Here is a 15,515-nt window from a genome sequence, read left to right as displayed (position 1 = left end):
CAATGTATGTAAAACATGCATAAAAACATGTTCACTCAAGCACTTATCAGATGCCCGATTCCAGCCCTTTAAAAGCCACGATTCAGCCCCGATTTCTCGATCTTTTCCCCTATGTTTTCTTCCACATTTCCACATTTTTGGAGGCGTCGGCGGCTAGGGTTTGGAGAGGCTTTGGCAAGGCTTTGTAGAGGTTTGATGGCCTTTGACACCGCGTTTCCTTCAGAAGAGAGCTATTGGGGGAGCTTTCATCGGCACCGATCTGGTGACGTGTGCCCTAGGTTTGATGAGGGGACCTTTGAAGAAGACGCGGCCGATCCACAAGACCTTTGACACGAACACAAGGGGGTTTTCATTCATGGATTGCATCTCTGTACTTTTGATTTCATTATCTATTGTATTTTGCTCCATGGAGAGCTAAACCTCTAGTGGGTACTTGGGTATTTGTGATCCCTAGGATGTATTCATTTCATTGAATCTCTTTGTTATGCTTTTAATTAATTGATGTTTATTATGAGTTCCAATCTTGTATGCTTGATTGTTTGAATACTCCCCTAGAGTGACGCTAGGGTTGAGAGTTCTTATTGGTAACTCTTGTGAGTGAGTGACACACCATGAGACTTAGACAAAACTAGGTTGGAGAAGGTTGAGAGGGTGAGTCGAGAGGTAGTGGAGCGTCCCCTTTCCCCTCTGGTGTGATCTATCCTACCTCCACGTTTCAAGAGTTCTTTGCGGCCATTGTAGAGTAAATGGGCTAAGGGATGACCTTCCGCTGGGGCTTAGTTGCGAGTGCAATGGAGTGAAGCGTTGAAGTGATTTTAGCATCTAGGGCTTAATTGTGGCTAGGGATCTTTCACCTGGATGAAAGGGTTAGGTCTATACATAGGAATAGGGTTTATCATTTGGAATCCCTAGAGCTCAATACAATTCTTGACAAGGTCCCCTTTCTTATATCCCGTAAGTGCACGGGCTTGTCGAAGTAATAATCCCGAATGAGCGGGGTCGAATCCACAGGGAGTAGGGAGTAAAGACACTTAATTCGATTCTTAGCTATGTGGAGTATCAACAATGATAAGTGTTGTAATGATTCAATTCTCAGAAATTAAAAGCAACAAGTAAGAGAGCAAAGTAAGGAGGAGGCAAGGCAATCGATAAAGATGGGGTACTCGGATGATGCTTCACCTAGGGTAATTGCTTCAAGTGCAAGAACTCTCTATTATGCTTCCTAATCAATGCTATGGTGAGTCGTGGAAATCCTTACATACATAGTCCCAAATCTAAGGTCAACTATGCCTAACTCTATACATGTCCCGGAGGAGAAATCGAACAATCTCAACACCTTGCACTCGCATAGAGTTGCAATGAGCTCTAGGGATTCCAAGTGATAAATCTCTTCCTAGATTTAGACCTAACACTTTGGTCCAGGCGGAAGGTCCCTAGCCACAATTAAGCCCTAGATACTAAGATCACTTCAATGCTTCACTCCATTGCACGCACAACTAGGCCCCAGCGGAGGTTCATCCCTTAGACCATTCACTCTACTATGGCCGCAAAGAACTCGAGGAATGGAGGTAGAATCTATCACGTCGGAGGGGAAAGGGGATTTGCTAGTGTCATGTTCCTTTCAAGCTGAAAATACACAAGAAGAAGTAAATCCTAAGGTAATGGAACAAGCACCACTCTTTAGGATTGATCAATTTATAAATTGCAAGAAAGAGATTTTGGGTTTGGGAGAAGATGTGGGTAGTAGATTGAAACCATCCAATGACCCACCTGTGCTAAGCTTGGACAATTCCTGACCTAAATTGTTTCCTTGGAGGCCAAAGGTAAGATGGTTGGACTCTCCAACAAATATTCCACCCCGGCAAGTAGATTTTTAGTTTAAAGGAAGGAGCTATGCAATGTATAATTGGGAGGAATACACTCTTTTCAAGCCTCCATAAGGTAAGGAAGAGGTACGTCAAGCTAAGTGACTTAAAACAAGTGCTTCTTGGGAGGTAACCCAAGTTTTTAATGTTTTTCTAGTTTTTAATTAGTATTTGCATGAATAAGGCCTTGAGTGTTGGCATCTTGATTCTTAGATGCTTTCGCTGTGATTTTCTTGTGGACATTGTGGTGTTATCATGTGCCTAATCGTGTGTGGCGAAGAATCTTGGTCGTTTGAGAGTATTTTTCGTGTTTTCTCTGGTTAAAATTGCATTTTTAGGTAGCCTCTGAGTGTATATTTGTGTTCAGGAATTTTTTGTGGAGCCTGCAAAGTTTTCTAAGTGTCCAGAGAAAACACAAGCCCGTGTGGAATTTTCGCACGGGCGTGCATTTTCGTTCAGAGCTCATCCAGAGACAGCACAGGGGCGTGGACTTATCCCTGTGAGCGACCTTGTGATGGCCCACACCCGTGTCTTTCTCTGCAGAGAATTTCTCCTCCATCTGTAGAAGACACAGGGGTGTGCGTCTGCCCCTGTGAATTGTCCAGTAAGGATCCACGCCCGTGTGGAATTGTCGCACGGGCGTGAGAAACACTTAGAGAATTTTCTCGGTTGGACAGAGAAGCCACAGGAGCGTGCGTCTGCCCCTGTGGGTCTCTCGTGGGGACTCACACGGGTGTGGGTAATTTTCACACGCCCGTGTGGATGCACAAAAACTCAAGAGCCGTGGCTTTTCCTTAAAATCTTTTCGGTTTTCTTCATCTTTACACTCCTAATCACTCAGAGAACACCCTTGCACTCTCCTGACCTCTCGCCATCATTTTAAAGGGTTGTTACTTGAGTTTTCCGGCCATTTTCTAGTCTCTCATTCTCATTTCGTCGGTAAGCTTCTCTTTCTCTTTTCTTCGCCCAATCTTTATTTATTTCGCAGCACTAGCGTCATCTTCACTAGCAGTGACAACAGATACACCAGCGATTGACACCTACACTTAAGGCGTCTTTACCTTCTCTGTTCTTATTTTTCACATTTTATTTTTTGTATTTTATTTTGGACTTGTGTGCTCAGAAAGGATCTTCCTTCTAAGTTTATCTTTTAGTTTTGTCTCGAGTTGTATTTCATTGCTCTATTTTTTTTATATACTCGAGTTGTTTTTGTTTATTGAGCTTCATTGAACCCCCTTGCGTATGCGTGCGATGGTTTTGTCAGTATGGAAATTGAGGATTAGTAATAGACACGGTCAAGCCGTGTGTGCTTCACAACCCATAGGAATTTAACTCCCAAGGATTTAGCTCCATCAAACGCACCACGAGGAGTCAGGGGAGTATTAATTCAATTGCCCACTCCCACATGTGTTCTAAATTTTATTACTTTTATTGTGCTTGCATGTGTACATTGAGGGCAATGTACATCTTAAGTGTGGGGGGGAGTTCACATTCCACATGGATTTTACACAAGTTTTGATTAACATACATGGTCACGTAGCCAATGGCGGTTCACCTTAGTTGCAATGATTGTATTCTTGAGTATAGGAGCATTTTTAACATTGAATGTTCTCATGCTCTAGTTCTTGCTTGACTTTTTAGGAATTTTTGCCCGATTGATACTTGGGCACTACTCACTCTTTAAACTCTTTTGGAAACTCAAGTTTGATGTTAAAGGGACTAGTTTTAGTTTTGTTTCTTATGTTATTTTGCTGAACAAAAAAACAAACAAAACAAAAAAAAAATGGAAATATGAAAAGAAAGAACAAAAATAGTTTTATTGTTTAGTTGTACTTGTTGGGTGGAAAGAGCTACCACCTATGAAGTATGGAGCTACTCTCATAAGTTGGATACTAGTTATGCCCTAATGAGAGAAAGAGCTATCTCATATGATGAGTGAAAGCTACCACTCTGGTAGAAAGAGCTACCACCTCGAAAGTGTGAAAGCCACCTCAGCGGCCGCTTTGGAAAGGGCTACCTTAAAGGATGTGTGAAGCTACTACCCTTTTTGAAATGTTTAGTACTCTTTGTAGATAAATAAGTCCATTATACCTAGAACTTTGAGGAGTATACTTTGGGTTGACTTGAGTGAGTTCACACTTACACGATTTCGGGTTTGTTGTCCTTTTTTATTCAAGTTTTTAGCTAGAGCATTGATTCTTTCGTATTTAGTGTTGAAATTTCCTTTACTATTAGAATGGCTTTTTTGCATGCTTTGGTGAACCTAAGGCCAAGCACTTCCAATAGTCCCTTCATCTATGCATACAATGTTTTAACTTTTGCTTGAGGACATGCAAAAGCTTAAGTGTGGGGGAGTTTGATAAGTGCTTGTGTGTTAAGAATGCGAAGTGTTCTTTCTTTACAATGAGCATTACTTTTATCAAGTTTAAGCGCTAATACATGTGTATTTGTGTTCTTTTGCGCAGGTAGGGTTGTGAAACTATGTTTTAAGAAAAGAAGGCAAAAGTAGATCGCGAATGCACTATTTGATGAAATCTTGGAAGGTACAAACGAGAAGACACAAGTTGGGCTCAAAGATACGTGAATGTGTGACAACCTCCATGTATTCAAGCAATTACAATGATTTGGAGGGGCACAAGGACAGTCACATTTGCGTATCCCGATTTGTGCATTGATAGCAAGATCTTTACCAATGAACCCGTTTATTGAAAAAGCGACGCGATCTACGTCATAAATGTGTGCCCGTTTATGTTGCCTCGATGAAAAGTGGATTCGGGAGTGATTTTGGCGGAGTACTATAGCAAGGTAATGTAGTAAATCAGCCGCAGTTTCCATCGTAGCGGTTTCATCGCTCACACCGGCCGAAAAATCAGAATTCCAGAGAATTCACACGGGCGTGTGGCCCGTGTGGATGCCCGATTCTAGCCCTTTAAAAGTAGCGATTCAACCCCAATTTCTTGATCTTTTCCCATATCTTTTCTTCCACATTTCCCCATCTTTGGAGGAGCCGGCGGCTAGGGTTTGGAGAGGCTTTGGCAAGGCTTTGGAGAGGTTTGACGGCCTTCGACACCGCGTTTCTTTCGCAAGAGAGCTATTGGGGGAGCTTTCGTCGGTACCGATCCGGCGAGGTGTGCCCTAGGTTTGATGAGGGGACCTTTGAAGAAGACGCGGCCGATCAACAAGACCTTCGAAACGAACACAAGAGGGTTTTCTTTCATGGATTGCATCTCTAAACTTTTGATTTAATTATCTATTGTATTTTGCTCCATTGAGAGCTAAACCTCTAGTGGATACTTGGGTTTTTGTGATCCCTATGATGTATTCGTTTCATTGAATCTCTTTGTTATGCTTTCAATTAATTGATGTTTATTGTGAGTTCCAATCTTGTATGCCTAATTGTTTGAATACTCCCCTAAAGTGACACTAAGGTTGAGAGTTCTTGTTTGTAACTCTTGTGAGTGAGTGACACACCATGAGACTTAGACAAAACTAGGTTGGAGAGGGTTGAGATGGTGATTCGAGAGGTAGCGGAGCGTTCCCTTTGCCCTCTGGTGTGATCTATCCTACATCCACGTTCCAAGAGTTCTTTGCGGCCATTGTAGAGTGAATGGGCTAAGGGATGACCTTCCGCTGGGGCTTAGTTGCGAGTGCAATGGAGTGAAGCGTTGAAGTGATTTTATCATCTAGGGCTTAATTATAGCTAGGGATCTTTCACCTGGACCAAAGGGTTAGGTCTATACATAGGAATAGGGTTTATCATTTGGAATCCCTAGAGCTCATTGCAATTTTATACGAGTGCGAGGTGTTGAGATTGTTCGATTTCTCCTCCGAGACATGTATAGAGTTAGGCATGGTTGACCATAGATTTGTGATCATGTAATTAAGGATTTTCATGACTGATTGTTGCATCAATTAGGAAGTATAATAGAGGGTTCTTGCACTTGAAATGATTGTCCTAGTTGGAACAATATCCGGGTACCCCATTTATCATCGATTGCCTCTCCTATCTTTTACTTGTGCCTCCTTTATCTTTTCTTATTTTTATTTGCATTGAGTTTGTTTCCACATCACTTTCAACATATTTTCATTCTAGTTAAATAGAAATCTTGTTGGTTCTAAGCATTATTCCCTGTGGATTCGACTACCCTCTCACCCGGATATTATTACTTCGACACCCGTGCACTTGTGGTTTACACGCATATTCGGACGTGTCAAGGCCCGTGTGGCTCCTCTATTTTGCTCCTTCTTCGGCCGACTGTGAACAGTACCCAAAATACTCCTGAATCCATGCTTTCATCGAGGTAACATAAACAGGCACACATTCACGTCGTAGATCGTCTTGGTTCTTCAATAATCGGTCACGATGGTGGAGATCTTGCTAAATATGCACAAGCCAGAATACTGGGATGTAACTGCCTTCGTGCCCCTCCGAATCATTGCCTTAGCTCGAATACAAGGAGGTTGGCATACAAAAAGAACGCTTGGCCTTAGGTATTCTTATCGTAAGGAAAGAACGCTTCGTATTCTTATCGTACAAGCACTTATCAAACTTCCCCACACTTAAGCTTTTGCTTGTCCTCAGCAAAAATTAAAACATTGTATGTATAGATGAAGGGACTATTGGAAGTGCTTGGCCTTAGGTTCACCAAAGCATGCAAAGACAACATTCTAATAGTAAAGGAAATTTCAACACTAAATACAAAAGAATCAATGCTCTAGCTAAAAACTTGAATCCAAAAAGGACAACAAATCCGAAGTCGAATGTGTGAACTCACTCAAGTCAACCTAAAGTATACTCCTCAAAGATCTAGGTATAAGGGACTTATTTATCTACAAAGAATACCAAACATTTCAATAAGGGTAGTAGCTTCACACATCCTCTAAGGTATCCCTTTCCAAAGCGGCCGCTAAGGTGCCTTTCACACTTTCGAGGTGGTAGCTCTTTCTACCGGGGTGGTAGCTTTCACACATCCCATGAGATAGCTCTTTCTCTCAATCAATAGGGCATAGCTAGTATCCGACTTATGAGAGTAGCTTCATACATCATGGGTGGTAGCTCTTTCCAACCATCAAGCAAAAATTAAACGATAAAAACACTTTGTTCTTTCTTTCTTTTCCATTTTTCATTTTTTTTAGTAAAGCAACACAAGAAACAAAACTAAACTGGTCCCTCTAACCTTAGACTTGAGTTTCCAAAAGAGTTTAAAGAGTGAGAAGTGCACAAAATGTTATTCTGGTAAAAAATTCCTAAAAATTCAAGCAAGAACTAGAGCATGAGAACATTCAATGTTAAAAAAATTTTCTTAAACTCAAGAATACCGTCATTGCAACTAAGGTGAACCGCCATTGGCTACATGAGCATATAAATCAATCAAAATAGTGTAAAAGATATGTGCACTATGAAACTCCCCCCTCCCTCCCCCACACTTAAGTTGTACATTGACCTCAATGTACACATGCAAGCTTACTTATAATGTATATCGATCAAGCATAAAATGTAGAAGAAGCAATCGAAATAATATTCCCCTGACTCCTAGTGTTGCATTTGATGGAGCAAAATCCTTGGGGGTGATGTTCCAATGGGTTGTGAGGCACATACGGCCAAGTGCCGAAGCATCTTGGCCGTGTCTATGACAAGTTCTCAATTCCCATGATGACAAAACCATCTGCATGCATACACGAGGGGGTTCAGTAGAGTTCAATAAAACAAAACTCGAGTATATATAAGATAGAGCAAGAAATACAACTCGAGACAACAAAATGAAAATAAGCTCAGAAGGAAAGTCCTTTCTGAGGATAACATATCCAAAATAAAATGCAGGTAGAAGTAAAATAAAAGCAAGTCAAGTGTTGGCGCCATGCTCTGGCTCCTCTGCTGCTGGTGCTGGATCAGAATATGCTGGTGGGTCCAATGATGGTGATGCAGGGGGCGTCTGGGAGGTGCGCGGTCGCAGTACAAAAGGTGTGGTAGCATCTCGCTAAAGGATCTGCTGTAAAACGTCGAAACGCGTCATGAACTCTATGAACTATGCGGCCTGCGTCGTGCGCACCTCTACTATCTCCGCTCGTGCCTCATCGATCTCTGCCCGTATCACCCCCACAGCACTCTCAATCCTCTCAAAATGATCATGGGCTCGAGATGGTGAGAACATATGTACCGGGGGTGGGTCTTCTGTCGCCGGAGGTGCGTCAGTCTCCATCGACATCGGGTGAGGGCTGAGAAGCCTCTACATCATCACCCTCATCCTCAGCCATCTCTGGAGTGGGTAGAACCAAGGCATATACCCCCGTCTGTACTCGGCGGATCATACCAATCAATCTCATCGTCTCTAGACTCAGGGGAGCAAGAGTACTCCTCCTCTCAGCCCCGCGAATCGCGTCCAAGAGACCCATGCCCATGACTAGCCTCATAATGTAGGGGCCCGAGAAGATCGCTCCCAGTCTAGCATAATGCCCCTGATGATGAATGTACTCTGCAAAGATGTGCCCCAGATGAATCGATATGCATTGCACCATCGAATACAGATATAAAAGCTCCTGGCAGCTCAGAACACCTGTGTTGTCACCACGGCCATTCACCGACCTACTCATAATGGCGTGTAAATATCGGTAGGCAGGTCGGGAAAGGCATGTGGCCTTGGACACCCCCGGCTCGTACTGACCCTGACCACACAGCACTCGGTAGGCTCTTTGAGGGGTCAAAGCTCCAGGATAATCAGTCGGTAACTGAGAATACTCCTCAGTGTCCGTGAATGCCTCCTCATATAACCCAAGCGAGACTGAGAACTGTGTGATGCTCATGTAGTAGTGATGTCCAAATGCTCTGACCTAGATAGCGTCCATGATGTCGAATCTCTCATATGATATATCAAACTCAAATAACGACAGCACCTCCAGTGTGAGCTCACGAATGGCTGGCTCTCTGATCGTCAATAACTGACTCCACCCCCTACTGAAACAAGGTCCTCGACCTCTTTAGCAAATTCATCCCCCGGCTGTAACTCTCGGAGTATGCTACTATCCAGATACCGAGTCTGTCCAAACCGAAGTCTCGGCAGACGCACGAAACGAGTCTAATGCTCCAGAATAGTGAAACACATACCTTCGGACTCGGAGGATGACTCCGGGGGACATTTCTCTGCTTGCTTCTTTGACCTAGTTGATATATCCTATAAATTTTTAAAGGAAATCAATCAAACAAGCAGGATAAATGCTGCTGCAGAAATCCACACGGTCATGGGGAATTTCTGCACGCCCGAGTGGATCCGCAGGGCGTGAAGAACCACACGGCCGCGCCTCAAAAAGCCAACAAAAAACTTCTAAAACTCTTCTAACTTCTTTCTAAACATGCTATTACACTCTAATTGCAAAAATGAAGCATTCTTAGAAAGTTCATCGATTAGAAAAAAGAATTGGCAAAGTAAATCAAAAGTGGGGGCTTACCGACGAGTTAAGATGAGGAGAATAGGAATAGGCCGGAAATCAATGCTAGAGTATTCTTAAGAAAGTGGAAAGGATGTAGATAAAGAGAAACATGTCTTCTTTAAAAAGAACTTGCGCCCCTTGGGATTCTGTATATCCACACGGACGTGTGGAAATTCCACATGCCCGTGTGTCTCCACAGTGGAGAGCCATAGGGGCAGATTCACGCCCCTGTGTACTCTCGGGATAGCTCTTGCTGTCTCTGAAAACACTCACACGGGCGTGCGCCTGACCCCCCCGGGGAAGCCACACGTCCCTGTGCGCTCTCTGCCCAACCGAGAGAAAATCACTAAGTGTTTCACACGCCCGTGCAGAAATTCTGCATGGCCATGGACAATCACAGGCCCAACTCACAGGGGTGAGTGCACGCCCCTGTGCCCTTTCGGGATGGAGAAGGGATCATCTACAGAAATCCTCACGGGCATGTGGAAAATACCCACACCCGTGCGTTGGTCACAAGGTTGTCCACAGGGGCGAGTGCACGCCCCTGTGTGCTCTCGGGAAAAATTCCCAGGTTTCTGCCGAATAACGCACGCCCGTGCGGTAATTCTGCACGGCCGTGCGATAATCGCAAGGTCGCTCACAGGGGCGAGTGCACGCCCTTATACCTTCTCTGGATGAGCTCGCAATACAACCCCACGGGGGTGTGGAAATTCCACATGCCCGTGTGTTTTCTCTGGATGACTTGAAGAACTCTGTAGGCTCTGCAGAAATTTTTTGAACATGTTTACACATTTAGAGCCTACTCTTTTATCCAACAGTTACCAGTGAAAAAACAATAGAAACATGCTCAAACAAATAAATCTTTGCCAAATCCACATGAAAACACACGGTGACACAGAAATCCACCAAAATGAACACAGCACAGGCATCTAAACATGACGACACCAACATTTAACAAGTTATTCATGCAAAACTAAACTATGACTAGGAAAAACAGTAAACACTTGGGTTGCCTCCCAAGAAGCGCTTGTTTAACGTCACTAAGCTTGACGTACCTTGTCTTACCTCACGGGGGTTCATAGATGGAAGTTGCCCTCTTACCCATGGCCTGAAAGCATGATGAGCAAAGTCTCTTGAGAATAGAGGGTGAAATATCGGGCTTGGGACTACCTAGAAATGGTTCACCGTTCGGTTCGCGCACACCTCCAACAGTCTTGGAGTGTTTCCGGTGGCGTCTCCTTGCCCTCTTCATCTTCTGGAGCACCTTCTTTAAGATCCCCTAGGTAAACGGTTCTTCTTCAGTCGAACCAAGTATCATTACTTCTTCGATTTTCTCCTCTTGGTCGAACAAACCCTTATACGGGCCCGGATTGAACATTTCCTGCATATATTCATCAATAATCTAATCATTAGTGTCTAGAAAGTACAAAGTATCATCAAAGTCAAAAGAATGCCACATAGCTTCAGCAAGGCGGTATGTGAGCTTGTCATCTCTGACTCTCAAAGTTAGTTGCCCACCGTCCATGTCAATCAATGCTTTGGAAGTCCGCAAGAATGGTCTCCCAACTATCAAGGATACATCCGCATCCTCATCGACATCTAGCACTACAAAGTCAACCGGAAAAATGTACTTGTCAACCTTGACAAGCACGTCTTCAATAATGCCCCTCGCATGTCGCACAGTTCGGTCCACCAATTACAAAGTCATCCGAGTGGGCCTAGGCTCGCCCAAGCATAGCTTTTGAAAGAAAGTGTATGGCATGACGTCGATGCTAGCCCCTGAATCCGCCAATGCCAGTTCTTCACCTAGATTGCCAATATTACACGGAATGATGAAGCTTCCAAAGTCTTTCTTCTTGTTCAGCATGTTCTTTTGCAACACCGCCGAGCAAGATGCATCTAAAATCACTGAAGCACTCTCCTCCAACTTCCTCTTGTTAGTCAACAAGTCTTTCAAGAATTTTGCATACTTAGGCATTTGAGCTATTGCCTCGACAAAAGGAATATTGATGTGGAGTTGCTTGAACAAACTCAGGCACTTCTTGTACTGTTCATCCCCTTGGTCATTCTTCAATCTAGAGGGATAAGGGATTCACGGCTTGAAAGGTGGGGTTGCCACCTCCTTCTCTTTGCTTGTTCCCACTTCAACCTCTATAACCTCGGGTGCGTGTTCCTTTGGCTTCTCACACGGAACCCTACCTTCAACCTCATGATAACTTCTCAAAGTGATCGTGATAAGTGTCTAAATATACGTATTTTAGTATATATATTTGTTACCTCTAGCATGTATTTGTATAAGAATTTATGCCCGTTTTGTGTTTAATCGTGTATTATTTACTTTGCAGGGCACGGGAACGCCATGGAGGACAAAAAGATATAATTTGGGCGAAAAGGAGAAGAAAACCATGTCACGGTACTGTAGCGCATTCACTATAGCCAAAGTACTGTAGCTAGAATACTGTAATAGCGGTAATGCAGCACCGATACTGTAGCAAAATCACTGTAGTTACCACTGTATCACATGTAGAGTTTCCAAGACAGAAATCGAATCATGGCATACGGCCTCAATACTGTCCGTTATAGAGCTCGGGATGATCACTGTAGCAAAAGGAAGTTGATTGATTGAAGGCATACTGGCTCAATGAGGTGCTCATTGATCCAGTATGGATACTATTTGGAGTGCATTTGAGGAGTTTTCTTGCCCTGAACAGTGTCAATGAGGAGCTCAATGAGGTCCTCATTGAGCCAGTAAACCACCTCAATGAGGTCATCATTGAGCTTGGGATTCCACCCGGGATTGAGGGATCTTGGCGTTGATGATGAGGGGTATAAAAGGCATTTTTGGGGAAATAAAAGGGGACTTTTTGGGGGGGGGGACTTGGAGGGTTCTTAGCAGCCACCACTGGGGAGGAAGGAGAAAAACGAAGACATCATATTCTTGGGAGATTTGGCTTGAATCTTGGGAAGATCAAGGGCTTGAACTTCAAGGGGAAGCTTCATCATCAAGGGAGGAGAAGCATTCGGCACCTTTAGGGCTAGAAGAAGCGTTATTCGGCCGGCATTCTCCCTCCTCTTCATCATTCGCACTAGGGAGTGCCATTTATGCATTTATTTCTTGCTTTTGTTGTGTTTGAGACATTTTTTTGTATGATGGCACACTAGACCCCCAAGGCCAACTGATGTAGGTGAACCTTGGGGGGTTCATCGTGTATTTTGGATGCTTCACTTTTATTTGGAATGCATTGGTGTGATTTGTGGTTTAGCTCATGTTGTTTCATGCCTAGAACTATAATATGGAGAAATCCTTAGTTCTTATTTGAGTTGTATACGTAGATGTGACCTACTCACGTGTACTAGATCATCGTTGAGCTAAAAGGGGAGATCCTTGACCAACATGCCAAAAAATTGGATGTAGGTTGCCCCTCGGAACCATGAGGATGAACTTAAGTTAAGTGTGTCTTTATTTTGCGATCTCCATGTACTTAATGCAATCATATTAATATGACTAAGGAGAAATCCTTGTCATCATTTGTATGGGATTAGGGTTTGACTACCGAGAAATCAGGGTTGAACTATTGTTGAGGTCCGTCGGCCTAAATCACCCATGTCTGTGGGATCGAAAATATACGTCTGGTATCATGTTTGTAATAAAGACACCAGATGATATATCGAAGCACAAATATCGTATTTGTTTTCGTGGGTTCTTCCATTTCTAATAGGGGCAAGCAACTATTATTAATTACCCCAGATTAGAAATCTTAGGAGCCTCTGATTAAGGGCAAAAGTGCAAGTAAAAAGACAAGAGAATTTAAGAATTATATATTTTGTTATTTTATTATATAAACATATTTATTACATCACTTATATGTTAATATATATGACTTTATATACATATATATATATCGTTGCCGCGGCCTGTGCCTTGCCAATGCGTTGTCTGCTGCGTTGCCATTTTGAGACGTATATTTCATTGTCGTCTCTCTTAATTTTTGGTTGCTATCTTGAAATGAATAGGCCACCACTGCCTATGCCTTATCATCACGTTGTATATCTCATTGCCGCCTTGAGATAAATTTAACCACTATCTCGAGACCAGCATCTTGGTTGTTGCTTTGAGATTAGCAGCATGCTATCATTTCTGGTTTTATTTATTTATTTATTTATTTATTTATTTATTTATTTATTTATTTATTTAGATCTATTTCAATCCACACTTATCATAACGGATTTTTTTTTATTTGAGTATATATATATATTTGGGGATAGATATATATACACATGTGTATGATTCTGCATATTTCTAATTTCGGTGGGCCATGTGCTTCTTTTCTTTTATATATATATATATATTTTGCATACTTCTCATTACTTCAGTGCACATATGCATTTTTTTTTTATTCATTCTTCTATTATTATTATTATATTTTTTTTTTACTTTTCATCTCATGCATGCTTTCTCATTCTTTTATTATTATTATTTTATTTAATTCCATGCCCTCTTTTTTTAAGTACATGTATGCATGCCTCTATTTTTTTAATTATACCCATATGCATGCATGAAATTAATGCTCATGCTCATGCGTTCAAACGTATGCATGCTTCTTCTTCTTATTATTATTTTTTTTATTATTTATATATTTTTTTATTGCCATATGCATGCTTTCTCAACTTTTATGAACGTGTATGCAAACTTTTTTTTATGCCCATATGCATGACATGCTTCTCATTCTTTCCATTGAAATAACTCCATGCTCTTGATAATTGTGAGGATTTTTTTATTATTATTTTTTATTTTATTTTATTTTATTTTATTTTATTTTATTTTATTATTTTTTTCTTTTTCTTTATGTCAAGTATGTATGCTTCTTATAATGTCATGCACACAATAAATAGCATGTTTTTATAATGGTGAATCCCTCCATATGCTATACGTATCCTTGCTAGGCCATATATATTCAATGTTTCAACTCAAAAGTCTTTCTAGAGTTTACATTAATTGGGTGCGTACTTGCATGCATGCTTCTCTTTTCTTTCCTGCGCATGATCTCTTGTGAATTTTCATGCGTACGCCTCATCATTTATCACTTCATTTCCTTTCATTTTTTTTATGCTTGCATGGTTGGATTTTTTTCCTTTTTTTTTTTAAATCAAAGACTACTGAATATTAGCAGTCTACTTATTGTTGCCTCAAAATTATGCCGAGAACATAACACTTTGCCTAACTCTTTTAACATAAAAAAGGATGGAATGCATATTGGGCGTTAAAAAAAATTAGTTAAATAAACGAGCACACGATTTTGAATATAATCGGGTATTTGGTTTTTATCGCCATCTATTGGAATCAGCCTTGAACATAGGCACCGCAAGAGCCATACTTCTTGCCGAAGACAATCAGTTGTAGTTTGTCGTAACCGGCAAGCACACCAGCACCGCCAATGGTTCGGAGAATGTTTGCTCCGCACCCTTGAACAAAAGCTTTGCTCCCTCATTCTTCAAGATTTGAGAGAATGCATAAAAAGAGCTCTTATACTTCATAGCTTCACCGAGAGGTTATCATCATTCTTCTGCAAAACCATGTCAATAGGATATGATGCTAGCCTTTGCTTTGTTCGTGACCTGACCACCAAGTCAAAAGCTCGCTAAGAAACTATTCTCAGAGGCTTCCGGTCGTAAGCATTGGCTTCGAGAGAATCATACATTCAAGTAGAGACTCACGATAAACAATGATTCCAACACATGAGATGTTGAAACCATGGTACGTACTCGAAAGCAATACCATCAGATTTCAGAGTTTTATCCTTGATCGTGTAAGCAAAGCAATCTGAGATTTTCTTGTGAGGCTCAGAAAGACGACCGGCCTTGATCATTTCATCCTGATTCTGGCTAAGAAGCTTCACATGTTCAATAGGAGCTGTCGCTGTCTTCGAAACAGCAACAGATGCACCACCCATGAGAAAGTCTATGGCAAAGCTAGCAAAACCCTTCTCTGCAGATGCATGAGCAAAGACAAGTGAGACCATCGGCACCATTGAAAAGTCACAGGTTGCCTTGTACGGCTGCATCAAAGGATTCTGCAGTACCCCATTAACATAATTTCCGGTTGTGAAGTGCCCATAACCTTTTGAATGGCAGACGGGTGGTGTATTTGATTTGCCATGATTTGCTAATAAACCAACAGTGCAAGATCGATGAGTCTCCTCTTGTTCCCACAACCTCACACGGGAT

At 42.0% G+C, this 15,515-nt stretch overlaps 1 protein-coding gene across 1 annotated transcript; it reads right to left on the bottom strand.

Annotated features, from left to right (window-relative positions):
• Positions 1 to 14,631: 14,631 nt before the first annotated feature.
• On the bottom strand, positions 14,632 to 15,310 carry LOC120253735 (ADP,ATP carrier protein 2, mitochondrial-like). Its single transcript, XM_039262000.1, has 2 exons — positions 15,067 to 15,310; positions 14,632 to 14,753 (listed from the first exon to the last, which is right to left on the bottom strand). The coding sequence occupies exons 1-2, from the start codon at positions 15,308 to 15,310 to the stop codon at positions 14,632 to 14,634; spliced, it is 366 nt and encodes a 121-aa protein (XP_039117934.1).
• Positions 15,311 to 15,515: the final 205 nt, after the last annotated feature.

This window comes from Dioscorea cayenensis, unplaced genomic scaffold (genome assembly GCF_009730915.1).
Source record: "Dioscorea cayenensis subsp. rotundata cultivar TDr96_F1 unplaced genomic scaffold, TDr96_F1_v2_PseudoChromosome.rev07_lg8_w22 25.fasta BLBR01000180.1, whole genome shotgun sequence".
Classification (NCBI taxonomy): domain Eukaryota; kingdom Viridiplantae; phylum Streptophyta; class Magnoliopsida; order Dioscoreales; family Dioscoreaceae; genus Dioscorea; species Dioscorea cayenensis.
Note: the sequence above shows the minus strand (reverse complement) of the source record. Positions and strands in the feature narration are given on the sequence as shown.